Source organism: Marmota marmota, unplaced genomic scaffold (assembly GCF_001458135.2).
Source record: "Marmota marmota marmota unplaced genomic scaffold, marMar, whole genome shotgun sequence".
Lineage (NCBI taxonomy): Eukaryota > Metazoa > Chordata > Mammalia > Rodentia > Sciuridae > Marmota > Marmota marmota.
The window spans coordinates 3,778,580-3,806,035 of NW_026000140.1; the positions used below are offsets into that span (position 1 = coordinate 3,778,580).

Consider the following 27,456-nt stretch of genomic DNA (forward strand, 5'->3'; position numbering starts at 1 on the left):
GGAAATCCCAAAGTGACAAAGGGGCAGCTACTTTCAGATTTTGTGGAACCTTTCCTGTATTGCCATGTGCCCCCGTCTACCTACTCTTCAGGATTAAAGATGTCTATACAGCAGATCCTAAAGGTGCCTAGACCTAAAGCATAAATTCTGCAAATGAGTTCATGGAAATGATGTTGAAAGAGGCTGGTAATTGCTTGGCTTATGGACCTGTTTCCCACTTTTTGGAAACAGAACCTATGGATTTAATGTCAGTTTCTGTAAGCTTACAAAAAGGGTGAGATAGTAAATATTTTTGGTTTTACAAATGATCATGGTCTTTCTTTCAATGACTTTGCTGTCGAAGAGCAAAAACAGCCATAACCAATACAAAAATATAACTCCATGAGGACCTATATCTTAATGAAGTGGTCCCCAAAGACATCAGGGATAATGACTCAGTTATTGCATGTCATCATTTTGCCACCAATTTGCTGACTGGTATGGTCTCCTGGAAGGGCAGGACCATACTAAAATATTAATTGCCCTCAGTCAATCAACCTTGGTGCTAGCCCAGGCTCTTGTAGGATCCATTGACAGCCTCCATCTCTGCCCCCTTGACAGCTCTTTTCTAAAGCCTATTGGAATCAGAAAAGACATCTCAAAAATCAGTATTACTACTTGTCAAAAGGATATAAGTGCAAGGAATTTTAATAAATTTCAAATCTTAGGTGCATGAAGATGACTTCAAAAACAGAGAAAGTGTTATATTTATTACCTCTTTAACACCTTTCTACATTACCCACATTTTCTTCCCTTCTTCCCTCCCTCCTCAACACACTGAAGAACATTTCATAGCAGCAGTCTTCTTGAAGTCTTGATTGGCATCCAAAGAAGAGTAACTGGGGAATAAATATCAACTGACATTTCATTTATTCCTGCATGATAGATCAGTTCCCGTCCTTTATAGATTACTTCTGACATGCAAGGAAATAAGAACAAATTACACAAGCATACATATGTGTTCTTACAGAAATTTCTATCAACTAACATTTTATTTTTTAACCTAAGAAAAATAATATCACACTTTTTAAATGTTCCTCAATTTAGAAGTTTGATAAGATGGTAATTTTTATTTTGTGTTTTTTGACTCAATAAAAAGTATATAAAAAGGAAATTATAATGGAAAGAATAAATAAAATATGGAACAATTAAATGTCTAATAAATCCCAAAGAAGATATTGTTAATTTGAGCTATTTTTTAACCTGGCAGATATACGTTGTGTATAAATATGCATATGTATTTCTCTCTGTGTGATGATGTATATATGTAGGTAACTGTAAGCACAGATACAGAAAAATTTTACCAAAAGTAGAAAAAATTATTTGACATTGACATTTCCATAAAACTTGGTAAAACAGATATTATTTGATGCATTAATCAAATGTCATAAAAAGCAGTATTCTTTAAAGTGTAAAGATAAACATCTAAAGTCAGCTCCTTAGACTGACATTGCAGCAACATGGAAAAGCACCCAATGATGGGTCAGTTATATTCCTAGAGAACCAAAGTAACAGGCATCTACATTGGTGAGTCCCTAGATCTTTTCATTCCTGTATTTCCTTCTGCAAGAGGGATCTAGACACAATGTGATACCCAAAATTTGATCCTAGAACAATAAATGAACATTAGTAAAAAAAAAGGGGGGGGGGTGGATTTGTAACAATTGTGCAATTTGAACACAAAGATGTCCCAATGTTAATTTCTGATCTTTGACTGGTGGAGCTTGAAATATAAAAAGTTAAAATTAAATGAATCTTGGCTAAGAGCACATGGCAGATTTCCACACTCTCTTTGCAGCTTTTCTGTAAATATAAGCTATTTAAACATTTAAAAGCTTTTTAAAAATGGAAGAGGGAATTAAGCATGTAACTTTCCACAAAAAACACAAACCTGAGCTGCAGTGATGTTCTGATAATAGCAACAGAGAGGAATATACTTAAATCATTTCAAAAGCAACCCATAGAGAGAGGAGGAGGAATCAGAGATTAGGAAGGTGCATGCAGGACTCTCCTGTCAGGTTACATTCTACTTCTTGGCCTGGACTGGTGGCTGCACATGTGTCATCATTTTATGGTAACTCACTGAATTGTATTTTTTTGTTGTTGTTACACTGCCCTTCAACAAAAGAGAAGTTCTTAAACACAGTCATAGTACTGGTAAATAGTTCTCTATTACAGGTAAAGAATGAAATGAGTATACATAAATAAATTAAATCTGCAAGCATTGAATGGGATCTTGTGTAGGCAAAGATACCCAAGTTATTAAATCACAAGCATAACATTTTCAGAGCTGAGAGAGCATTAGAAATGGCCAAATTCAGCCCTGACAAGTTCTCCATGGAGGCGGCTCTCCAGGTGCTCCTTCAGTGGGAAAGGCAGGACCTGACATCTGTGTCTTAGCAAAGCCCTCAGAGATTCTGATGTAGCCAGATTATATACCACTGAGACATGCAAGGAGGCAAAGTGAAATTTCAGAGGCAGAATGTCCCAGAAATGGCACAAGAGCCATAACCCCTGACCCTGGCCCTCAACTCCACCTGCAGCCCAAGACCCCAGCTAAGACTCCTGAACTCTTACAATTCCATTAGCAAATATCTGTAAGTTCCACCAATCTAAATTATCTTATTTAAGACATGTTTTTTTTTTTATCATCACGGATCTGTTTCACCCTAGAAATATCATTATGTTTTCAAAGTAATTAAGTTTCATACTTTTAATACAACAGTTACACAAGTTATTTATTTAATGGGATCATATTTAATGGTAGAGTCACAGAATATCAAAACCGGAGGGCTACTAGCCAGCCTACTCATTTTGTACATGAGGAACCTAATGCCAGAGATAAGAGAAAGTTGTCATGAGTTTCTAGAGATCAATTCTCCTTTTTCAGGTCAATAAATTAGCCTGGATTTCTTCCCAACACTTATTGTCTGAGGGAGATAAAGTAATATGCACTAAGAAATACCATCAGATTTTGGCTTTGGTTTTTGGATATATAATTCAGTTTGTTGTTGTTTTGTGATCTTTTCTATTGAAGATGATTGTTGCTGATCAGCAGTGTGATGGAACTGAATAGAAGACAATAAAAAAATCATTAACTACTGACAGCCAATCCAGGTACTTTTTAAATGTGAAATTAATTCATAGTAAATGGAAGTAAAATTTAAGAATTTCTTTTAAGGTATAACATTCTTAGGTAGGCAATTATGAGAAAGATAATCATCAGAATGGACAGAGCTACATGATTCATCCACAAGCCCCAAGGTGAGATATCCATGTCCTGCATTAACAAGAATTCTTCACCAGAACATCTGAAATGAAACAGAAAATATAACTTTATTCCTGGCATCTGTGAAATTTTGGTCAATTTATTTGCTTTTCTTTAAAGAAACCTATGGATTAACAATATCTTCAAAATTATCCCTTCACATACAATAGCTATCAGTCATTGTTACTTGATGCTATGCTAAATAACTTGCATATAATTTCTTACTTATCCCTAAAATGTTCCAAAGGGGTATAGATATCATATTCATTTAAGAGGAGGGGAAGAAGGCTTAATTAACTTAGCCAAGTTTACAATCATATTATAAACCAAATTTCTAGTGTAAGTAGAAACCAGATTCATTTGTTTCCAAGTATATAATGCTACCCTCTTCAAAAACCAGAAATAGGCCAGGTGCGATGGCACAAATCTGTAATCCCAGCAGCTCCGAAGCTGAGTCAGGAGGATGGGGAGTTCAAAGCCAGCCTCAGCAACTTAGTAAGGCCCTAAGCAACTAAGTGATTCCCTGTCTCTAAATAAAGTATAAAAGGGCTGGGCCTGTGGTTCAGTGGTTAGTTGCCTCTGGGTTCAATCCATGGTGCCAAAAAAAAAAAAAAAGCACAAATAATTATCAACTGATCTTTCACTGACTGCTGATGGGGACAACTTGCTCACCCATGAGATAGCCATCCTGAAAAAAAATGGCTAAAAATTCTAAAACCAGAAGGGAGCAAGGGCTTGTGGGCAGAGTCAAGTCTGTCAGTTGTCAGTCTAACACTGTGATGACCATCACAGATACTCAGCTACAGGATGTTACCTGCAGGCACAGAAAAAAGACTCAGACCTTAAGAACCAGCTGAAGCAGGGCAGGATGGAGCATTCCTGCCACATAGAAAAGTACCTGATACTAAAACACATGATGCAGCCACAGTTGTTGCCTGCTGCCATTTTTGTGCATGTTGGCATTTAGCAGTTCCTAAAATAGCCATGCCCTCATTCTGCCTAGAGGAGAGATTCCTCCTTCCTCTTGTGAGGATAGCTCTTTGTGAATAGTTAGGCTGTGGTGGCTCCTGCTTATCTGTTCCCCTGTTTCCAACCACTGCATTCTGCCTAGCAGCCTGATGGTGACTCTGTGTTACAAAGACACCACAGCCAGATCAAACCAAGGTCAAGGGGGCCCAGTAGAGAAAACTCTATTCATAGAGGTTTTACCTGTCAGTAATTCAAAATAGGAACTTGTCTGATTATTACAAATTATTCTATGTTATTTGAACATTCAAAAGGGATTCAGGACATCAGCATTCTCTTTTCTCTCATTAATAGGCACCTGGCCTATTAGCAGCAATAATAGAAAAGTAAAATATTAAAATATAAAACAAGGTCTTTTAATTTTTTAAACCTCTGCATTTCTTTTTTAAGGACATGATGCAGAAATAATATTTACTTCTCAATTGGCTGAAATATGTGTTTCTTTCATTGAAAAACATAGCCACTGTGAGAGAATATTCCATTTCAGAACACATACACACAAATATATATACACACACACAGGCACACACTCACACATGCACTACATGGCCTTGGATTTTATGTGTCTTCCAATGGCCTGAGCAAAATGAAGGGCCAAAATCTTGGGGGACCATGTTCACTTCATGTATACTATGGCTGCCCTGAAACTTCTTACTAACATGAGCTCAGCTGACATGTAGCACAGAACCCCATACACTGAGAGATTAAAACCTTTGCTAAACTGTCAGAACAACCCATTTTCAACTTAAATGGCCTGAAAATTGAGAACTCAAAATTACCCAAAACTCAACTGTAAATTAAAAAGTCAACATGATCTTTTGAAAGGGCCCAAACATTTCTCCACAATAAGTACAATTTTCACTGTACTTATAGCATGTTCATATTGATTAGTGCACAATGACTCAATTTATGAGGGAGAAAATATAGGCTCAGAATGTTTGTTGACCTTGAAAGTTTTCATACCAGCTATAAGCCCAGGGAACTTGCTGTATCTCATTACAGTATTATGTAAACCCCTGATGACACTGGACACAAACTCACATTACATAGTCAGGACACTTATTGCTGGTTGTTGTATTGAGTTCTGGACAGAAGTTTCCTCCCCAAAACTCATTATGCTGCAAAGCCTATGTGACACAAAGAATAAGACATGATGATTTTAAATTTCAAAAACTTTCCAAAGAATTATCACAATGAAATCCTCAAACTTAATCTTTACTAGTCTTTTTTATTTCTGCTTTTTAGTTATATATGACAGTAGAATGTATTTTGATATATTATAAATACATGGAGTATAACTTATTCTAATTAGCATCCTATTCTTGTGGTTATACATGATGCAGAGTTACACTGGTCATGTACTCAAATACAAGGCTAGGGAAGTTATGTCCAATTAATTCTATTGTCCTTCCTATCCCCTCTCCCTCTCTTCTCTTAGCTTCCCTTTGTCTAATCCAATGGACTACTATTCTTCCCCTCCCCACTCTCCTTTGTGGGTTAGCATCCACATATCAGACAGAACCTTCAGCTTTTGGTTTGGGGGGATTGGCTTATTGAGCTAAACATGATATTTAAAAGACAAACCAAGCTTCATATTCACAATCTGTCATGACAAAGTGATTAAAGTTATGAATCAAGAGGTCCAGAGTTGGGATGATGTTTTCAATTAACCAAGAAGAAAGACCTCTTGTTAGACGACCCCATAGCCCCTTCCATCTTCTCTCCCTGTGACCTCTACAGCTTTATAAGTAAAATGATTCATTGTTGGTCATTGAAAACTGAAGACTTATTTTAATGACACTTCTTCTTTTCAATAAAAACACTTACAATGAATGATAGGTGGTAGAATCTTGGTTACACTGTATTAAGACACTGTTTTCTTTGGAGTTGGTTAGCTTGCTAGAGCCAATAGGGCTGAGTGTTACATAACCTTTGTTCCTCTTATAATTTCCCTTTCAACATGATCTACTATTCTGGTCTCCCATCTTCTCATTTCCTTATTGAATGCAAACAATGTTTCACATCATTATTTCTGCTTTACTATGAGATTTATTCTCCCCATCCTTCCTCACCCTCAAAAAACAGGATGATAGAAGGAAACTACAGATGATGCCCTGACCTTGTGCTAATGAAGGCTATTAGGAAATCCTCATTCACTGCTCCTGAAAGGACATTCCTGGGTGGGAGGTGTCCACAGGTCATAGCAGGGAAGGCTGGGTTTTATTTTCACTGTTCCCATCTTGGAGAAACACTCACAGGTGTAGATAAGGACAGCTTACCATAAAGCCATAATATGGAATGCTGAAGTACTGAAGCCAGGGAAACTGAGATCTTCTGGTTCCAAAATACAAAGACACACCTGAAAGAATCTACAGAGAAAAAAGTATGAATTAGAAGAGTCCAGAGATTTCAGGAAAAATTGTTCAGAAGATGCCTTTTGAGATCTCTAGAAACTTCTCCACATTACTGCTAGGAAGAACTCTTGAAATCCTTTGCACTTATTCTAAACATTAAACTTCCTTTACATGTGTAAACCTCTGCCTGGCAAAGGATGTTCATGGTTTTAAGTTAATAAAAATATACTAACATCTATATTATATATTCCATTTATTTGAAAGATCCTTATTGTCAATACTTTGTACTTAACTTCCTCTGTACCAGTACACAATGGAAGATTAAGAAGTATACTTTTCTCTTGGTATGCAAGGGAGATCAACTCCAGGACACATGCATACAGATACCCAAATCTGCAGATACTCAAGGCCCTTTATTTCACAATAGCATAGTATTTGTGTGTAATTCCAAGTAAATCCTTCATATTTAAATGTATATATATCCTTTGATTTTAAATTAGCTCCATATTTCTTATAATACCTAGTAGCATAGAAATGCTATGTATGTATTTTATACCATAGATATATAACTTATACATACTAAATAGTTTAGAGAATAATGAATAAAAAAAGAAAAATTATGCAGACACAGTACTTGTTTTGTAAGTTTTGTTTGTAGTCAATTGCATCTTATAATCCATAAAGTATGTATTTGAAGGGCTGACTGTACTCTATATTCTAATTATATCTCTACCATGTGTTACCTCTAAAATTCTTAGAAATCTAGAAACATATACAGAACATTCCTGAGCAACACATATCCCTCTCTACTTCCATATATCAATAAGTGTTGTTATTTACAAAGTTTGCATGTTGTATCCATGATGTTAATAATAATTTGGGCTTCAGAATTGCAGGTTTCAGGTTACCCAAAGCCTAGAACTGATAAACAGCAGAATGCAGTGTAGTACAGCAGAATACATAGTGAATCTTTTCATTTAAGGCTATAAAAAAGCAGCAGTGTAATGCTGACTCAGGAAGGAATGCTGGAGATGAACTAGAGGGACTGCTAAGGAATCCACATTATACTTGTCCTAACTTGTACAGGGTATGTTGGGATATGCATAGCAATGATAGTGTTGGTGTACCTGCGTATATCAGAATTGACCTAACAAGTGCCTGATACATAACATGGCAATCCTGAGTGAAATGCAATTTCATGACTAGCTTTTAAAATTCTACATGGAAACCTTTAAATAAAAAAAATCAATCAAGTATCAAATAAAACAAAACATTTTATTTTATTGAAGTACATTTTTGTTACAGTAGATGATATAAAAACAAGACATCACTTTTTTAATGATATTCATATTCATATTCATCTCCAAATTCAGAAACAGAAGAACTCAACTTTGGCAATAGTATGTGCTAAGCTATGCTGGAATGGTTAAACCCAAATGAACCCCAATATTATTGGATAACTATAACTCAATAATAAACAATTCTTAATAAGAATATGTGCTCCATAAATGTCATTGAAAGACATCTTTTCCTTCTGTAGGTTGAGCATGTCTGCATCACTGACATAGTAGTGGAGGGAATGTGATAATTTGTTCTGTTTATCTGTTGATTCATATAAGTGAGGGCAAGATTTAGGAGCATGATAGATTAAGCAACTTTTTTTAAAAGCATAAAACAGAAATATATTAATGTAAGAGATTCTCAGTAACCCACACAACAGGTGACCTAATACTATGGACTTTAGAATTTTCCAATAAATTTTAAAACGTTTTCAAAATGCAAGAGGCATCTGGCTAGACCCCCCCTAATGCACTTCTCAGGGAGCTTGACTTTCACCTTGGAGAGTAGTGAATCCAACCAAACCACCTCTGCTGCTTACACAGCTGGAAGTTCTCTAACACCAGCATGAAAGGCAGGCAGAGAGCTATGTTTTTTGTGAGGGAATCAGCCAATTTTTCTGGGTTTTGAAGTCCCAACCTATGAAGGTTTTATATGTCACCAAGAAGTCCCTTTTAAAAGCTCATTAGTAAGTACATGGGGCCAAAGTTAAGTAACTACATTAGAAACTGGCAAAAAAGACTGGATAAGAGGAAGAAGAAAAGTTGCACATTCTCTAATGTAAACTGTATTTTAATATATAACCTCCTTGAAGCATCAGAGACCCATCCCACAATCCTCAAAGCTGGTTTTACATGACAGAAGGTGAAGGGACAAACAAGGGGAAAAATTCTGTCCCAGAGAAGCACAGTTCACACTCACCAGCATAAATGTAAAATAGGTGTCCACAACATTTCCTTGTATAGAGACTTTGCTATAACCTGCTGCTAGAGCCAGGGTCATGGAAATGGATGAAAAACCAAAGATAAGGAGGGTAAAGGTCATGACAAAGAAAGTCTCCGTCCGTGGCTTTGATCCTTAAAGAAAAGAATGGATGAGTCCAGCTGGTGTAGCTCCCTGTGTATTTATAAATATTTATTGTGCAAATATCAGGATAATATTAAGCAAACAGTAAGAGAACAAAAATAATCATCCTCTGTCCTAACACCCTGGGTCACCAATTTCATTATTTCCCTCCATATAACTGAGAGGGGGTATCACTAAGTACTCATAGACAAATTGCCAAATGACTCTGTGATTGCGAATAGGGCTGCTAAGTTCTTAAAGTAGTTTATAATTATCATGAGCTAATGCTTTGTGTCATATGATCTGAAGATTTGGGAACAACTGAAAAAACACTGATAGGAGTTCAGGGCTCCAGATTCCATGAATAATTCTTATCACATACATATATTTCTAAAATGGAAAGTTTAAGCTCTATCAATGATTCAAACTCTATAGTGGGTTGTTAAAGAAACTTTTGTTGTGTGTGAATGTATGTGTTTGTGTGTGTGTTTGTATGTGTGTATCAGTGAAAATTATGGAAACGATAACTCAATGAGTCTAGGGTAAACCCAGAGTATAATTCACAAATGATATTGTCCACTTCATCAAACAAGTAATTTCATTAAATCAATAAACCCCGAAGTCATCATCTTTATCTAATTAGAAAAGTAAACATGAAGAGAATATAAGTGTATAATGATTTCTTATCTCTCTATATATGTCTCTACAGATATTAGAGGTAACACTTCCTATTGATATTTTATCTCTATATTGAAATATATACAGAGAGAGAAAAAAAAACGTAGAAAAAGGCAATAAATATCCTGGCTCCTCTAGCACAGTTTCAAATAATTTTATAAATTTGGACCATATTTGTGTAAAACACACAGCATCTGTATAGTTTTATAAATGGTGATAGGTAAATTACCATTTTATAAGTAGTTTTAATAGTTCAGTTGGGAAAAGTCTAGTAAAGAGTGTCCGCATTAACCAGCTATTTATAAAGTACTCAATAGACACATGCTTTCTCCCTATAGATTGCTTTGCCATTTGGGGAACAAAATTCATGTTTGCAAACAGAAGTTAACTTCTCCACATATCCAAAAGTAAAGACACATTCTCTTTGTCGTGTTACTTACCGGCCATAAAGTATAGTGTATAAATAAATATAAAACTTGTCAATATCATCTCGAGTAGTAAATCAAGCAAAAGACTTCCAAAGAAATAAGATGACACTCTGTAATACCCACTGATGGACTCATGTCTATAGAATAAAAACATACACCACACAGGCCAGGTTAGTTTAAAAAGGCACAGCCCAGATAAGATGCTGTTCAGACTCCTGCTGCCACCAGGTCTAACCCTGCAGCTGCCCACAAGCTCTGTGCTCATCCCCCCATGTCCTTCCCCATCGCAGGTGCATCCTCTCTGGGACATCAGCCCCATGCTGTGGACCTCTCTCATGGCAGCACCCTTCCTGCTTCCATCCCCTCTGGCCCCACATCACCCCTCCAGGAACACAGAGTCTGCATTTCCTCACTCTCCTCAGAGCCTCTGCTTTTCCTCTGAGGCTAGCTCACTGGAAAGGGCTAATATCAGTGGTAATAGAGGCTTGGTAAAAGAGGCTTTTCTGGCTTGGCTTGGCACTCGGTGCATGCCTGTAATCCCAGAGGCCCTTGAGGCTGAGACAGGAGGATTGCAAGTTTAAAGCCATCCTCAGCAAAAGAGAGGTGCTAAGCAACTCGGTGAGACTCTGTCTCTAAATAAAACACAAAATGGGCATGGGGAGGTGGCTCAGTGGTCAAAAGCCTTTGAATTCAATCCCCAGTACCCCTCCCCTCCAAAAAAGAAGCTTTTCTTCTTCCCACAAGTGAACTTGTTATACTCATGACAAAGAGAGTCTCCATCCATAGCTTTGATCCTTAAAGAAAAGAAGGGATGAGTACAGCTGGTGTAGCTCCCTGTGTACTTGTGAATATTAATTGTGCCAATATCAGTATAATATTAAGCAAACAATAAAAGAACAAAAGAATCATCCTCTATCCAACATAGATGAAGATCCCAAAACCTCTTTTCAAATCTATTCTTATGTTGAAGCAAGAAAATGATCATGCCTTTCAACAAGATACCCTTGTCAGATACCAAACCTTAATCTTTGCTATTCCTAATGCCTCTCTTTCCAAATTCCAAACTCTTTCACCACTGCCTTCATTCCTTCCCTCTGCGGTGATCCCACTCCGGGCATGTAGGCATGGGCAAATCTCCTCCATCTTTGCAAACTACAATGAACAAAACCATCCTGCCCTTTCCTGTAAGGCTGCCCTCTGGCTCTCTCCATTCTTTGATCCACTCAGGGCTGTGCTTGGCCACATACTTTGTAAACTTCATATCCCATCTCCAATTTGATACTTAACACTTAAATATCTATCAAACTCCTGAATTTTCCTAGAGAGGGGCTTTATGACCTATTACTTTTTCAAAACCAAAGACAATTCTCAATCCTTTTATTCCTCACTTTCTCTGCAAAATTGGGACTTGCTGACCACACCTAAACCTTGATATTTTTTTCCCTTAGTAGCAGACCTCATGTGCTCTTGGTTTTCCACTCCATTGAAGACTGCTTTTTCTCAAATAATATTGGTAAACTATATATACTTCAAAAGCTTGTGTTGTACAGATAGACACAATTTAAATATGACAATTTTAAACATAAGATATGGGAAAGAAATGAGAAGAAAATAAATTTTCCAGTTATCCCCATTATGAAATCCTTGGCCCAATTCTGGATGTGACCAGTTTGCCCACCAGGCTGCAATGCCCCTTCCCTGAACAGAGTCCAACTCACACAAACCGCTTCTTCTGGATCATGAAGAGATCCACTGCCACTGTTCTTCTGCAACACAGGTAGACCATCAGGAAGAAGAGCATCAGTGCTCTGTCAAGAGAAAATGGGAATAAAAGCAGCTCAGTCAAATCAGAGCTCTTAGGTTGGTTTCTTCCCTCAGAACTCCTTCCAGAAGTAATGTAAAATCAAAGACATTAAAAAAGTGGAACTTTTTCATTTAAACAGATAGGAAAGCATCACCCCATCAGGGCTCTCCCTGAGTGTCCTCAGAGGTGCCCTGGTTACTCCACACTATAGTACATATTGAAATTTCTGTGTGGACTGCTGTGCACTGACTTGTATTCACTAAAATTCATATGATAAAGAAATAACCTCCAATGCAATAGTACTGAGAGGTACATTTTTAAATTTTATTTATTTATTTATTTTGTAAGGAAATGACAGTGGAATGCATTACAATTCATATTACACATATAGACCACAATTTTTCATACCTCTGGTTGTATATAAAGTATGTTCAGACTAACCCGTATCTTCATACATGTACTTTGGATAATGATGTCCATCACATTCACCATCATTTCTAACCCTATGTCCCCTCCCTTCTCCTCCCACCCCTCTGCCCTATCTAGAGTTCATCTATTCCTCCCATTCTCCCATCCCTACCCCACTATGAGTCAGTTACCTTATGTCAGAGAAAACATTTGGCACTTGTTTTTTTGAGATTGGTAACTTAAGTAATGAGGTTTAGGCAAGGTCATGAGAGTGGAGCCCCCATGATGGGACCAGTGCCCTGGTAAGAGCAAGAAACCCCAGAAACTCTATGCCATGAGAGATGCAGGGTGATGGCGCCATCTATAGGAAGAGCAGGGCCCTCACAGGAGCCTACTGCTGGAAGGGAGCTCTGAACCCAAACTCCCAGACTCTACAACTGAAACAAAACAAAGTTTTGTCCTGTAAGTCCCCCAGTCTGGTGCATTGCTATGACAGCCTGTGCTAACACTTAGGTTATAAAATACTTTCACCTTGAATTTAACTCACAAAAATCCTGAGTATCATTCCTAATGTATGAAGAGAAACTTTAAGTTAAATAGAGCTCCAAAGGGTTAAGGTATTCAATTCAATTTGGTTTTGAAGTGAAGAAACAAAAGAGTAAAGGCATGTGGAAAGAAAATGCCAGAACTACACAAGACCACCAGAAAGCCTGGACACCATCCTTGATTTGGAACAACCACTTTCCTATGGGGTTTCCAAAGTGATAAAAAAAAATCAAACGGATGTTTATTCATAATAAAAATCAATTTGATCACCTGTGTGAAGACTATTAATATGTATATCAGTAAAATAATTGAGGGTTAGCAAGAAAAGTGTTCGGCTAGTTTATATTTCAAGTGAAATAAGTTTATATTTCAAGTGAAATAAGGAGTTTGTCAACATCCTTAAAACATCGGCTTCCCTGCCTAATCAGACACCTAAACAGATATTACTATAAACATGTAAAGAAAGGATATATGTACATCATTTAAATTACTTAAAAACAAGAGAAAGTTTTTCAAATGTAAACACAATTGAACAATTCCAACTACCTTAAAGAGTTTATAGAAAACTTTTTATTCATACACATGAGAAGGTTCATTTGAAACCTATACAAAATCACGCTTTCCCAGCTTATATCCATGTTATAAAAACAGCTATCCTCCCTACAAGCAGTAAGTACACTTTACTTCATTCAGATGTGGGTGTGAATGTGTACTTTCAATTTAAATAAACACTTTATATCACCTCAAATCACCCACTTACGTCCATCCTTTTCCACAACAGCCTCTCATCAACAGAAAATTATGGTGCAGCCTGGCTTCTCTAGACAGATATTTATCACATCTAAGAAATGAAGAAGTAAGAGTGCAGGCTCTTTTAAATATGAAAGTTCATCAATAATTAAAAAGAATGGAAAATAGTCAGGTCCAAGAATCAAACAGCCAAATAAGTATTAGTACATAGTAAACCTAATATCAAGCTGAAGGTCCATGGGAAAACAATGGGATAGAAGAAAAATTCAATTAAATTTTTTTTCTCACATTTAACAATACAGTAATATTCATAAATCCTTTCTAAGACAGAAGATGATTTACTTCATAATAAACAGGTTTTTATCATGAAAAAAGTTTAATGCACTCAATGCTTTTTAAGGTGGCAATTCATGTGCCATGTATAAATAGAGATCAGATTTTTTTTTAATTTTTTATTGTTGGTAGAGATCAGATTTATTTTTATTTATAAATTGACAAACTATATTCATACATTTGTAGGGTACAAAGTAAAGTTATCCTTCAAGAATTCAATGCTAGTTGGGTATGATGGCTCATACCTGTATTCTCAGGCACTCAGGAGACTGCATCAGGAGGATCACAAGTTCAAAGCCAACCTCAGCTATTTAGGGAGGCCCAAATCAACTTAATGAGACTCTGTCTCAAAAAATTAAAAGGACTGAGAAAAAAACGTCCCTAGAGAGTAAAATGTCAAAGAATAATAAAATGAGTCTATTATGGAGATCCATTACTTTTAAAGTTAATATACTTTAATTTTCATCATTTTTATGGTGAGAACATTTGGAGTTTATGCTCAGCAATTTTGAATTCTACACTATTATTTACTGCATTCACTACCCTGTTCAATGTATCTCAATAGAAAGAATATCCTATTCTTCCTGCCTTCTTGAGATTTGTACCTTTGACCTTCACATACTCCATTCTGGCATACACCATTCTACTCTTGTCTTTAAAAGACTAAAAGTGTCAGAATTTACATATAAGCAAGAATATGTGGCTTTTGTCTTTCTCAGTCTGGATCACTTTATTTAGCATAACATTCTCAATTTCGTCTATGGTGTCACAAATGGTAAAATTCCTTTTCCTGTGGCTGAACAGCATTCCCTGGGGCATTCACCCATTTTCCTTATCTGTTTGTTAGCTGACAGATACTTAGATTGATGTCCAAATTGACTGTTGTGCACAGGGCTACAATGAACACGGGAGCGCAGATCCCTCTTCAACTAATTGACTTCAAATATTTTGTGTGAACACCCTGAAGTGGGATTAATAGATCCAATTTAAAAAAAAAAAAACCATCATTTTCCTAATTTGTTTAGCTGTCAAAACAACACATTAAGGCTATAAAGTCAAAGTGCTTCACACTCTACACAGGATTCAAACCCAGTTCCTCAGTTACATAGGTAAGAGGAATTGCTAAGACACCACTTGATTCCAAGAACAGTACTAAACCACTGGCTTTCACAGCAATGTCAAATGAAGGAAGGATATTCCTGCCCAAAGAAAGTTCTAACTACTTGGTTCCAGAGAAGAAGCTGAGACATCATTTTCTTACCCAGTCATCACTAATCACCTGGTCATCCAAAGCAGAGGTAGATGAACCACACACACAGAGGCTACTCTCACAGAGTCCAAATATTCTTTAAAAAGTAGCTAATGATAGTCAAAAATGCAAATTAAAATAAGGTTAGTGTCCAATTTCTCCAGAAAACATCTGAAGAAATGACTACACTCATGTATTTCTCTGACGTTTTTGACCAAAACCTGTGGTGGTCAGCTTTTCATTTCTTTCAAACTGCAGTTGATGACAGATTCCTCAACACAGTCTTCTTGCTGCACAGTATACATGTTTCATGGCCTCAAAACCCTGTGATTCTGCTGAGCTTTGTTAAGAAACAGCATGTACATAGGGCACAGACACTAACGGTTGTAAAAAAAAAAAAATTCAGAGATCTCTTCCTGAAGAAGGTAAAAAAGTGACTTAACTCTGGAAAACAGCTGTAATAGTCATCTTTTTGTAAGAAAACACCATCTACTTCAACAAATAGGAAAATCCACTTTAATAAACAAATTTAAATAAAGAATTTTTATGGTTATTTTTCATTCAAAAACAATTTGCCTGTATCCAGAGTTCACTTCAGGCTTTTGGTATGCATCTTGCTGCTCAAACACAGGAGGCTTAATTAAAAACTGACATGTCTTCCTTTTCTTTTCCTTAGTCTTTTCCTTTCCTCCTTCCCTGCCTGTGGGGATCAAGATTAACACTGTTTCTCCCCCAGGACGGTTGTCATGCCCTTCAATTCTTGGGTCCAATTCCCAGTACAAAAACAAAAACAAAAACAAAGCAAAACAACAAACAAAACACCATCTCATTATTTGGATCAAGATCAGCATCTGGGACAAAGACCAAGCTCCACCATTCTCAACAGTAAAATGGGGATGAGACCACCCACTCTCTGGCCCTTGGGAGTTAACATTAGCCATAGCTGTCAAGCATGAAGCTCAGTGCCTAGTGAGAAGTGCTTCTGTATACATGAATTGTGATGAGAACCATGAATTCTGGAATGTTGAGAATCTATGTTTAGAACATGAGCCAGCTGTTTAAAATAACACCTAGGAATAAGAGTTTTAAGGGCACATTATGACTGAAACTAGAAAGGAGCATGACACTAATGTAAGTGCTTTCCATACAGAATTAGAAAAAACTGATTCCCATCCATACATCTTATACTCCCAAGTCATACAAACACCAAAATTGAGGAAACTCACAAACCACCAAAGAAAACAGAGCAAAAGTATATTTCAAAATCAAAAACATCTCAGCATAAAAGGCATTATGAACTGAGTGCAAAAAAACCCCACAAAATGGAATAAAATATTTGTAAATCATATATCTGAAAATGAATGAATAACCCATAACTATAAAGAATTCCAACCATCATCAACAACAAAACACCCCAAAACCAAAGAATGCAACTTAAAAATTGGCAAAGGACTAAAAACAAACATCTCTCCAAAGATCATGTAGATCACTGTTATTTGAAAACAAAGTAAGTTTTTGTGAGAATGAGAAGATATTGTAACTTTATGTGTTGCTGTTAAGAATGTAAAATGCAGTAGGAAGAGGCTTTGGCAGGTATTCAAAAAATTACCACATAACCCAGCAATTCCACTGCTGGGTATCTGCCCCAAATGACTGTTGAAAGAAAGATTCAGACAAGTGTGTGCCCCCCATAGCAACATGACTACAATAGCTCAAAGGTGTTAGCAACCCTGATTTTCAGCAATGGATGAGTGGATAAATAAAATGTACTTTCTACACATATATTATTTGGCTTTTTAAAAAAAGAATATAATCCCATGCTACAACCTTGGAAGAAACTTAAGGACTTTATGCTGAGGAAAATAAGGCAGTCATGAAAAGACAAGTACTGTATGACTTCACATTGATAAGTTTCCTAGAATGGCCACATTCAGAGACAGAAAGTTGCAGATGGTTGCAGAGGTGGCAATGATGAGTATGGGTAGTTACTCTAAGGTGGGTTGAAGATTGCATCTGAGAAGATAAAGAAAAGGCAGTTGGATGGTGTTGTCAGGTGACAACATAAATGGACGTTTTGGCACTAAACTGTGCACTTCAAAATGGTTAGGATATGTCCATGATGTGTAATTTACACACATACATACATATGTGAAACCGAAAATTAACTCTTCCATTCCCATTTCAATACACTATCTGATCCTACCCCATAATAAAACAGCAATGTTTACCCTGTATTGTCATAAATTCAAATTCTGAATGGATTTTCATTAGTTTCATCAAAGTAAGAGCATTTTCACAAAATTGAGATTCAAATTTACTTACCTATTTCGGATTTCTGTACAATCATCTCTCAGCAAAAGGATAATGGTGCCTGTAACCAGTCCCAAAACCAATGTGACAATTATCTTTTCAAAGAGAAAAATGAAAATTAGAAAGAAAAAATTTCAATTACAGGTAAAACTTTTTATTACCTAATCAAATCTCTCCACTGAAATACACACATTAAATGGATTGGCCAGAGTAACTGGGGAATTATCAGACAGTGGTTATTATTAGAACATTTTCTAAATTAAATTGAGAATGTCAGGATTCTGTGTTTTGGGCACTGACAGGACAAGAGAACAGATGACCTGATGAGATAAGTTTCTTCCAGTGTCTACCAATTTCTGTCCACAAATACCATACAGGGTATCTGTGTGAGGAAGGCATATGAGGGAGATGTTTTGGGAACAAAATAAGAATGCTGACTTAAACTGAATTTTCAACTTTCATGCCAGTGAATGTGCACAGCTTTAAACTTCAAGAGATTCAAATTAAAACAAGATGACTTCACTCTAATTGTGAGAAATAAAGGAAATTTCAGGGCTGTGGATGTAGCTAAGCAATAGACTGCTTGCCTACCATGTGCTAGACCTGGGGTTTGATCCCCATCACTGCAAAGTACAGAAATACATAAAATTTTAATGCCACATCCAAATTCTAAGAATGGAATTTTGAATGATAAGGAAGAAGTGGAATGCACCTAGCTAACATGTGGGGAATCCCCACCTGCACAGGAAAAGTGCATTGTCACTGTCACCAAAGTACTTGGCCAGATGGGGTTACCCAAATCCTCCCATTACCATCTCCGCTCATATTTCTTGTCTTTCTTTCCCAGCCAATGAGGCTTACAGATAACTTGACACACCTGAGCTGCCAATTCTTTGCCTTTCCCACCCATCTTCACCTACTCAGACTATATACCTCCCAGAGAAAATGGAACAATATTACATTTCCTCTTAGAATAAAAACTCTCTTAAAGGTGCTTCAGTTGGCAAAAGATTAGGGTTACATTAGAACATATTTTATATAAGGAATTCTTATAATTATATGTGAGTTAAATATAATAATACAGGAGATAGGAATGTAAAGAAAACTAAATACCTACCAGTTATCTTGCAATAATCAAAGTTTTAAAAAAATATCTCAATATTACAACAGTATCAAGCCATGAACTAATTTGTAATGGATACTTGGCAAAAATGCAGGCAACATGCAAAGAAAGGAACAATGAATTGTAAAGAATAATTTGTAAAAACCAGACTCTGGAAAAATTAGTGAAATGTTTCACCTATGAAATGTCCTTTGCTAATAATACAGAAATTTGGGGTAGGGGGTAGGAATCCATTCCCCTGCTATATCCCTCAAGACCCTCAGAATCTGTTCTTTGTTGCAACTAATCAAGTTTCCAAAATCTATGCTAATGGCTCTACCACCATGCAGCATGCACATCTATGCAAGAGTCTATGCTTTTCCATTGTATAACCTTCAATATATTCAGACTTCAAATTAGACACTCTGTATCCTTCATTTCTCTTGTATTCACACTTCATTTCTTTCACTGACTGAATATTATCACTTGGATATTCCTTAGTTATTTTTAGCCAATTTTCAAATATGTTGACAAAATGATGAATCCATGATAATGCCATGCTTTTACGAAGTTCACATGTATTATATCTTCTTGCATGAAGAAAAACAAAGCCATTGAGTAAACTGAACATTTCACAACAGTGTAGATGAACCTAACTATGAGCTTTTTGTATATGTACGAATGGTCTCTGTTCAAAACAGATCAAGATGAGATATTCTTCAACTATGTCATTCTCCCTTTTTCCAGAAGTATTTAAAGAACACATCTCAAGTTATGGATTGATGGATGTTTGTAGCTTGCACTAAAAAAATTAAAAATTGAATGCATAATATTTAGCAAAAAGAGTGAAGCCGGTGGTATTACTATTCCAGACCTTAAACTATACTACAGAACAATAATAACAAAAACAGCATGGTATTGGCACCAAAACAGACAGGTAGACCAATGGTACAGAAGAGAGGACATAGAGACAAATCCACATAATTATAGCTATCTCATATTAGACAAAGGTGCCAAAAACATATATTGGAGAAAAGATAGCCTCTTCAACAAATGGTGCTGGGAAAACTGAAACTCCACATGTAACACAATGAAATTAAACCCTTATCTCTCACCATGCACAAAACTCAACTCAAAGTGGATCAAGGACCTAGGAATTAAACCAGAGACCTTGTGTCTAATGGAAGAAAAAACAGGCCACATCTTCATTATGTTGTATTAGGCCCCAACTTTCTTAATAAGACTCCTATAGCACAAGAATTAAAACCAAGAATCAATAAATGGGATGCATTCAAGCTAAAAAGCTTCTTCTCAGAAAAAGAAACAATCAGTGAGGTGAATAGAGAGCCTACAGAATCGGAGCAAATCTTTACCACAAGCACATCAGATAGAACACTAACTCTAGGATATATAAAGCACTCAAAAACCTTAACACCAAAAAATAAATAAATAATCCAATCAATAAATGAGCCAAGGACCTGAACAGACACTTCTCAAAAGAGGATATACAATCAATCAACAAATATATGAAAAAATATTCATCATCACTAGCAATTAGAAAAATGCAAATCAAAACTACTCTAAGATTTCCACTCATTCCAGTCGGAATGGCAGCTATTAAGAATACAAACAACAGTAAGTCTTGGTGAGGATGTGGGGAAAAAGGCACACTCATACATTGGGACCACAAATTTATGCAGCCAATATGGAAAGCAGTATAGAGACTCCTTGGAAAACTTGGAATGGAACCACCAGTTGACCCAGCTATTCCACTCTTCCGTTTATACCTGAAGGACCTAGAAACAGCATACTACAGGGACATAGCCACATCAATGTTTATAGCAGCATAATTCATAATAGCTAAATTGTGGAGCCAACCCAGATACCCTTCAGTAGATGAATGGATAGGGAAACTTTGGTATATATACACAGTGGAACATTATTCAGCACTAAAAGAGAATAAAATCATGGCATTTGCAGGTAAATGGATGGAGTCAGAGAATATAATGCTAAGTGAAGTAAGCCAATCCCCAAAACCCAAAAGCCCAATGTATCCTTTGATATGAGGATGCTGTCTCATAATGGCAATGGGGGTCAGAGCATGGGAGGAATGGAGGAACTTTAGATAGGGAAAAGGGGCAAGAGAGGAAGGGAGGGGGTTTGGGGGTAGGAAAGATGGTGAAATGAGTTAGACATCATTACCCTAAGTACATGTATGAAGACAGAATGGTGTGAAAATATTTGAGTACAACCAGAGACTTTAAAAATTGTCTTCTATATGAGTAATATGAAATGAACTGCATTCTGGTATCATATATAACAAATTGGAATAAATAAATAATTTAATAAAAAATTGAATGCATAGTCAAATATTTAGTATGCAAATATAGACAATGAATCTCAGAGAGATCAATGAGAATGTTGTCAAAGTAGACTTAAATGAACAATAAACCTTTTTTTTTCCAAATAATCCATTCATTCCTATACCTTCCCAACATATCTGGTTAAATGTCAAGTCTGAATCATGTCAACAAATAACTAGTTTACAACAAAATACAAAAATCAGGCAATAAATTAAGGAATGTCACTAAGAAAGCATTAGTTTTGATTTGAATTTTTCTAATTGCTAGCGATAATGAACATTTTTTTCATATATTTGTTGATTGATTGTATATCTTCTACATTTAAATAACTCCATTTCACAAAACTTACAAAAATAAAAAACATACAAGATTAAGGACTCCATGTTAGAGCCAGGCATGGTGGCACATGTGGAAAGCCATTCTTGTACGTGATTGGGCACCTCCCGGATTGGGTGTGAGGAGCTCTGGCTAAACTGTGTCGGAGCTTTCCCCACCCTCTCCTGGTGTGAGAGCCTGTCCGTGTGGGGGTGTGACTGACCACTGACCCTGAGGCCAATCACTGACCCTGACCTTGGAATGCTGCCCCCTAGACCTTCATTGGATGGAATTTTCCCCTGAATTTCTTGTTCCCCAATAAAAGGCCACTCCCTGGTGTGATCTCTCTCTCTCTCTCTCCTGCTAGCCCTGAGTAAGCCTTGCTGCCCTGCCGGGTGGTTCCAGGTATGAGCCAGAGAGGTGAGAGCCGTCTCGGACCTGGTCATAGAAAAAGGTAATTGAGTCTGTGTGTTTATTTTGATCTCACTAGCTAACTTTTATGCCACGAACCTCTTTAATGAAACCAGTGCGCTGGTCGCATGGTGGAAGGCACATGCCTGTAATCCTGGTGAATTGAGAGGCTAAGACAGGAGGATGGCAAATTTAAAGCCAACCTCAGAAACTTACCAAGGCCCTAATACACATAGCATCACCCTGTCCTAAAAAAAATGTGAAAAGGTGTGGCAATATGTCTCAGTGGTACAGCCCCCCAATGTTAAATCCTCAGTACCAAAAAACAAAACAGAACAAAACAAAAATCACTTATACCAAGGATCAGTAAACTATGGGCCAAAAACAGTCAACCAATAGTTTGGTTTTTCCATTTTTTTTTTAATACTTGGGAGATAAAATGTCAAGAATAATATTTCTTTCAATATGAATTTCAAAATTCAGTGTCCTTAAATAAAGTTTATTGGAATGCTGCCATGTTCATTTGCTCATATGTTAGCTGTGGCTGCTTTAATCATGAAATGGCAGAATAGACTTTGTGAAACAAATGACATATGTGGCCATGAAAGTCTAAAACGAATAACTTCTGAGATTTTACCTACAAGGGTTTGCCTGTTCCTGAGCTAACATTTCAACATTTAAAATCCTGAACAAGAGTTGTTCCACTAAGCTCAGGGATCTACAAGGTTCTTCCCTTATGGTAGAGACTATTGCTTCCCTGATCATTGCTGGAATTGCTTTTGGAGAACCGAATTCGATGATGAGACAAGTAGGCTGAATGTGCTACCTGGAGGCTCTGGGCCTGCTGTTTGACTCTTAAGGAAGCCTAAGCTCAAAACACTCATAATCCTGATGTAAAAACACCTGTGTTCTAATAACATCTTGCCCAGAATACCATATGTTTCTTGGATAAGACACTTAAAAATCAGTTTTAGAGACATGTAAGAAAAGCCTAATGAATAAATCACTCTGAAGAATCAGCTTATTATACTGCATCTTCCTGTTGAACAATGGGCTACCAAAGTTAATGCATCTAATTGGCCTGACATTTTTCCAAATGATGTCAAATCGATGACCTAAGAATAAAATATTGTCCTTGAACAATGGGACACAAAACTGCTTGAGAGAAATGCCAAATCACATGGACTAAAGAAGTCTGAAACAATGAACATCTTCACTGAAATGGGGATGCAGGCCCTCAGGTACACCTGGAGAGCAACAATACTTAAATATGAAAATTGTGGTCCTTATGTTGAGAAGTCAGTTAATTAAGGCAACAACATGCCATATCTTAATACATAGAAATGCAACGATTGACAATGAAAATATCAATAAAATAATAACCAGCTAAATTGATTTCCCTACAAATGTTGGACAAATTAACTGAAGGAATCAGTGTTTTGTGTGACATAGGGATTAAGATTAACTAATAAATAGGCCAGAGATATAGCCCAATAGCAGAGCACTGGCCTAGCATGTGTGAAGTTCTGAGTTCAATCCTCAGTATTGCAAAAAACAAACAAACAAACAAAACAAAATATAATAAAAACCTGGAGGACTGAAAACACCTACCACAAAGTAGATCAAAAGGAGAAAAGAACACTATCATGTCATATTTAAGGCAATTAACCCCACCATGAATATTCTTGTTGTATCTGGTTACTTCCTGTGCATAAACCACACATACTTTGAGTTATCTATTGTTTTGCCAATAATAAAATCTCTCAATGATGAGGGTCAATCCTAAGGAATAGCATTCTGCCTACAGTCCCCTCCCTCTGACAGTGGACAGAACAAACTACCTTCAAGAATATAAATGACACTGGGATCCTTTAACACCTGATTTTATTGGCAAATCAATCCTCTTCTCCCTATTTTGAGCCTTCTCTCTTCTTCATTTCTACGATTTATCTCTTTCCTTCTGCATAGTCCATCCTACCATCTGACATAGTCTGTATTTTCTTTATTCATCTATCATTTCCCTTCCCTCATATGGAAAAAAGATCTACACAAGCAGAGATTTTTATTTTTACTCATTTCATTCACTAGTGTAGTAGAGTCTCTAAATGGAACACATGATATTTCAATGTATCTTTGGAATGAATCAATAAATGACAATGGACAGCTTTCAGCAAATTCCATATGTGGTTGATATCATCTGTCTGAACATTTTTAACAAAAAAAATTGTGACTAACATTATCCATTATAGTGTGTGTGTATATATATATATATATATATATATTCAACATTTTTGAGTTATATAGTACAGAAGCCACTTGAAGAGCTTTACATGAGTAAAAACTCAATTGCTTTTTACTTGTTGTGTTTCTCAACTTTTATCACTGAGACAAAAATAAAAATTTAAAACACCAAGAAAGAACATGTTATGGTTGGACATTAGATGTCCCCCAAAAGCTCCTATGGTAATACAGGAAAATTCACAGGTGAATGATTGAATTGTGTAATCTAATTTGTCTGTCCTAGTTTGAATGGACTGACTGGGCAGTAACTGCAGGCAGGTGGGCTGTGGCTGAAAGAGATGAGTCACTGGGAGTAAAGCAGGGGGTGCCCTGAAAGCATTGCTCTTCCTGCAGCCCTGCTCCCTCTCTCTGCTTCTTGAGTCCATCATGAGCTAGACAGCATTTTATGCTGAGCCCTTCCTACATGATGTGCTGCCTCATCATGGGCCCAGAACAATGCAGTCACTTCTCTATGAATTGAAACTTCTGAAGCCATGATCCCCAAATAAATGTTTTGTTTTTTTTTTCTCTAAGTTGTTTTTGTCAGGATACTGGTCACAGCAACATGAAAACCAAGTAAGAGAGAACTTTTATTTTGACTCACAGTTTTAGACATGTCAGTTCAGATTCTGTGGTTTAAGAGTAAGGTGAGGCAGAACTTCAAGGCATGTGGGTGTGGAGGCTGAAAGCTGCTCATCTCATGGCAGTCCGGAAACAGAGCAAGGAAGGTGTCAGGGACAACACAACCCTTCCAAGGCAGGCAACCTTGACCTACTTCCTCTCACTAGATCCTGATTGGAACAGTTTACATCACCTCCTAATAATGTCATCAAATTATGAATCCATCAAAGGATTAGTCCGTTGATGATGTCAAATGATACAGCCACTTCCAAAGAGCCCTACCTCTGAATATTGTTCCTTTGGAGACCAGTCTTCAACCATGAGTTTTGGGGGACCATTCATATCAAAGATAATACACTAGATTGATTGGCTGTTTCTAAATTCCAAACGGAGGGGGCATGACTAATAAATGGAAGGATGGGTAGAAGAAAAAATAATCCTGCATAAGTCCATATTAGAAACAAATAGCTCTCACATGGGTATTTCACAGCATAATTGGAAGAATTTTTCACTTACCTCATTTATCCAGTGCTGGGGATTACCCACAAAGCTTTGGAATGAACGCTTGGTGAGGCTAATAAGCTGATGACCAAAGGAGGTGACATAAGGAATCTCCTTCCTGACCCAGCACCTCTTATTCTCATCCCTTTTGAATTCATGCAGTTCAGTTTTTATGTCTTTGTAGAAAGTGGACTTGGAAAAATTATTAGCTAATTCTTTTATCTGTGAATCATCTGTCTTTGAAGGCATTTCAGTCTTGTTAGCTTTGGAATGGAAGAGGATAACAGGTCACAGATTACTGCATAGAGTACTAACTCATTATAAACAAATTACTCCTGATATCACAAGTTTTCTCTTGACCTTTTATTTGTACAACTCCTATATTTTGAAGCTTGAGTACAAAAAGGAATTAGCATGTACATTCACAAATAAAAATGCCCACAGCACTCACTGACAATGTCTATTTGCTCATCACATTAACATGTAAATTCACAAGATCATGTTTTCATGAATCACCTCATTGCTAAATCTCGGGCAAAAATGTGAAAATGTGAAAGGTTTACACATACCTTCATGTTCTTCTGACTCTCTCTTTATTACACCATGAAAGAAGTCCAGGAATATTTCTGCAGGATTAGTGTAGAATTCACAGGGAAAACCTACAAAATAAGATACCCCAAGAACTCAAGCTGATAGTCTTGGAAGGTAAAGAAGACTCACATGCAGAGGATGCTGGAGGTGAGGGGTAGGGAAGGCAGACTGAACAACTTTTTCCTCATCTTCTTGCTCTCTTCTGCCCTCTCTAATTTATCCTTTCCTCTTCTTTATTCAATCACATAACATTTCAACAACTGTCTCTCTCAGGCAAAAAAATAAATAAAACAAAAAAAAAAAACGTATTCCAAACTATTCTTGGACTCTTCAGAACATCTTACATTAGTGTTTACCTCTCATAAAAATTCAAAATCCAAGCAGCTATCAATATGCTCTACTGTTTATTAGTACTTCTTCAAAAATCTAAATGTAGAGCCTAGAAAGGATATTAAGTTTCTGGTGAACTGTGCTCTCTCAGTTCACCTAGAGAATACTGGAACAGCAGTAGGTATGTTAGCAGATGTTGCTTTGCAACCTACTAATTTCAGAGTTCCAAATGATCATCTCTCAAGCTGCCATAATTTCAAATAGACAACAAATTCCCAGAGAAGCATTATCGAGAGACATGACCAGCACAGCACACCTGACCTCTCACCTCAACATCTAAATTTGGCCTGAGCTCTGACTCTTTAGTTCATCTTCCCTGGATTCCCAACTCTCATGTGTCTGATGTTTTTTTAAGTGACAGATGTTTAATAAAAACAAATTAAGAAGGAATGATTATTTACAACTTCATTTGGGGTCGTGGATAAACATCTATAATCATATCCACAAACCCCTGAAGGTGAAGCAGAAAGGTAAACCATTAAAGAAATCAGAGTACTCAGTCTGAAATAGAAAGAACCAGACAGACCAGAAATTTTGGCCCATTATATCAGATTCAGGGCCAACCATTCAAAACTTAAATATTCAATTTAATGTTTCTAAGAAACATTTCCATGAGCCCTGAAGAAGGCAGAGCAAGATTATGTGTCAGGGGAAACACTGTAATATCACAATCTGTTACATGTTTTAAAAGGCAATGGTTTGGAACTTTTCAAAAAAGTTCAACTGACAGAATACTAAGTGTGAGTCCAACATGTTAATTACTGAACTTTCAGGGAAAGGTCAACATAACTGAAAAGGAGAAAAAAGTCCCATGAAACACACACACACACACACACACACACACACACCATGCATATTCAAATAAGACAGGAAAAGGGAAGAGACCTGAAAAACAAGCAAATGCTGCAAAATGAAAAAGAATTCTGGCATTGAACTGACCAAAGATGTTTTAGAGTGGAGGCACCCCAGTTAAGTCTATGCAAGATCAAGGAGCATTCCTGTAGCACTCCTGGGGACTCCTGTGCTCTGCCAGGAGTCTATGAATGAAGGATCTAGGGCATAAAATGTTTAACCGCACCTGCAGACTCAAAGTACTCTAAAGTCCTTTGGGCCGGACCGTGATACATTAGTTCTCCTGAGGCCGGTATGGTGAGGCTGTCAAACAGCTGGAAGATGGAATAGCGAGGCAGATGGATGGAGAAGATGATCGTGCATCCCTGCTCAGAAATCCTAAGTGAAAAAGGAAAATAATAAATCATTAATTATCTGAACCTTGCTGGTAAGGT

The 27,456-nt window shown here is 36.8% G+C and overlaps 1 protein-coding gene across 2 annotated transcripts; it reads right to left on the reverse strand.

Annotated features, from left to right (window-relative positions):
- Positions 1-717: 717 nt before the first annotated feature.
- On the reverse strand, positions 718-27,456 carry LOC125611317 (broad substrate specificity ATP-binding cassette transporter ABCG2-like). 2 transcript variants are annotated; one of them, XM_048785790.1, is made up of 9 exons: positions 27,249-27,456; positions 25,759-25,848; positions 25,205-25,452; positions 17,609-17,691; positions 11,915-12,004; positions 10,209-10,333; positions 8,947-9,101; positions 6,613-6,702; positions 718-3,350 (listed from the first exon to the last, which is right to left on the reverse strand). In XM_048785790.1, exons 1-9 carry the CDS (start codon positions 27,427-27,429, stop codon positions 3,339-3,341), a joined length of 1,074 nt encoding a protein of 357 aa, XP_048641747.1. In that variant the 5' UTR covers positions 27,430-27,456; the 3' UTR covers positions 718-3,338. The 2 variants fall into 2 exon arrangements, with proteins under 2 accessions (XP_048641747.1, XP_048641746.1); XM_048785789.1 differs by lacking the exons at positions 718-3,350; positions 6,613-6,702 and having other exon boundaries at positions 8,484-9,101.

What these genes read in the sequence shown, in the direction of transcription:
- LOC125611317 (XM_048785789.1), bottom strand. Translation starts at nt 27,429, where the DNA reads ATGATTTATTATTTTCCTTTTTCACTTAGGATTTCTGAGCAGGGATGC. An exon ending in CCCAGCACTGGATAAATGAG is followed by an intron (nt 17,692 to 25,204) that starts GTAAGTGAAAAA and finishes CTCTTTGAAAAG; the next exon opens with ATAATTGTCACATTGGTTTT. An exon ending in ATCCAGAAGAAGCGGTTTGT is followed by an intron (nt 10,334 to 11,914) that starts GTGAGTTGGACT and finishes TTTATTCTATAG; the next exon opens with ACATGAGTCCATCAGTGGGT.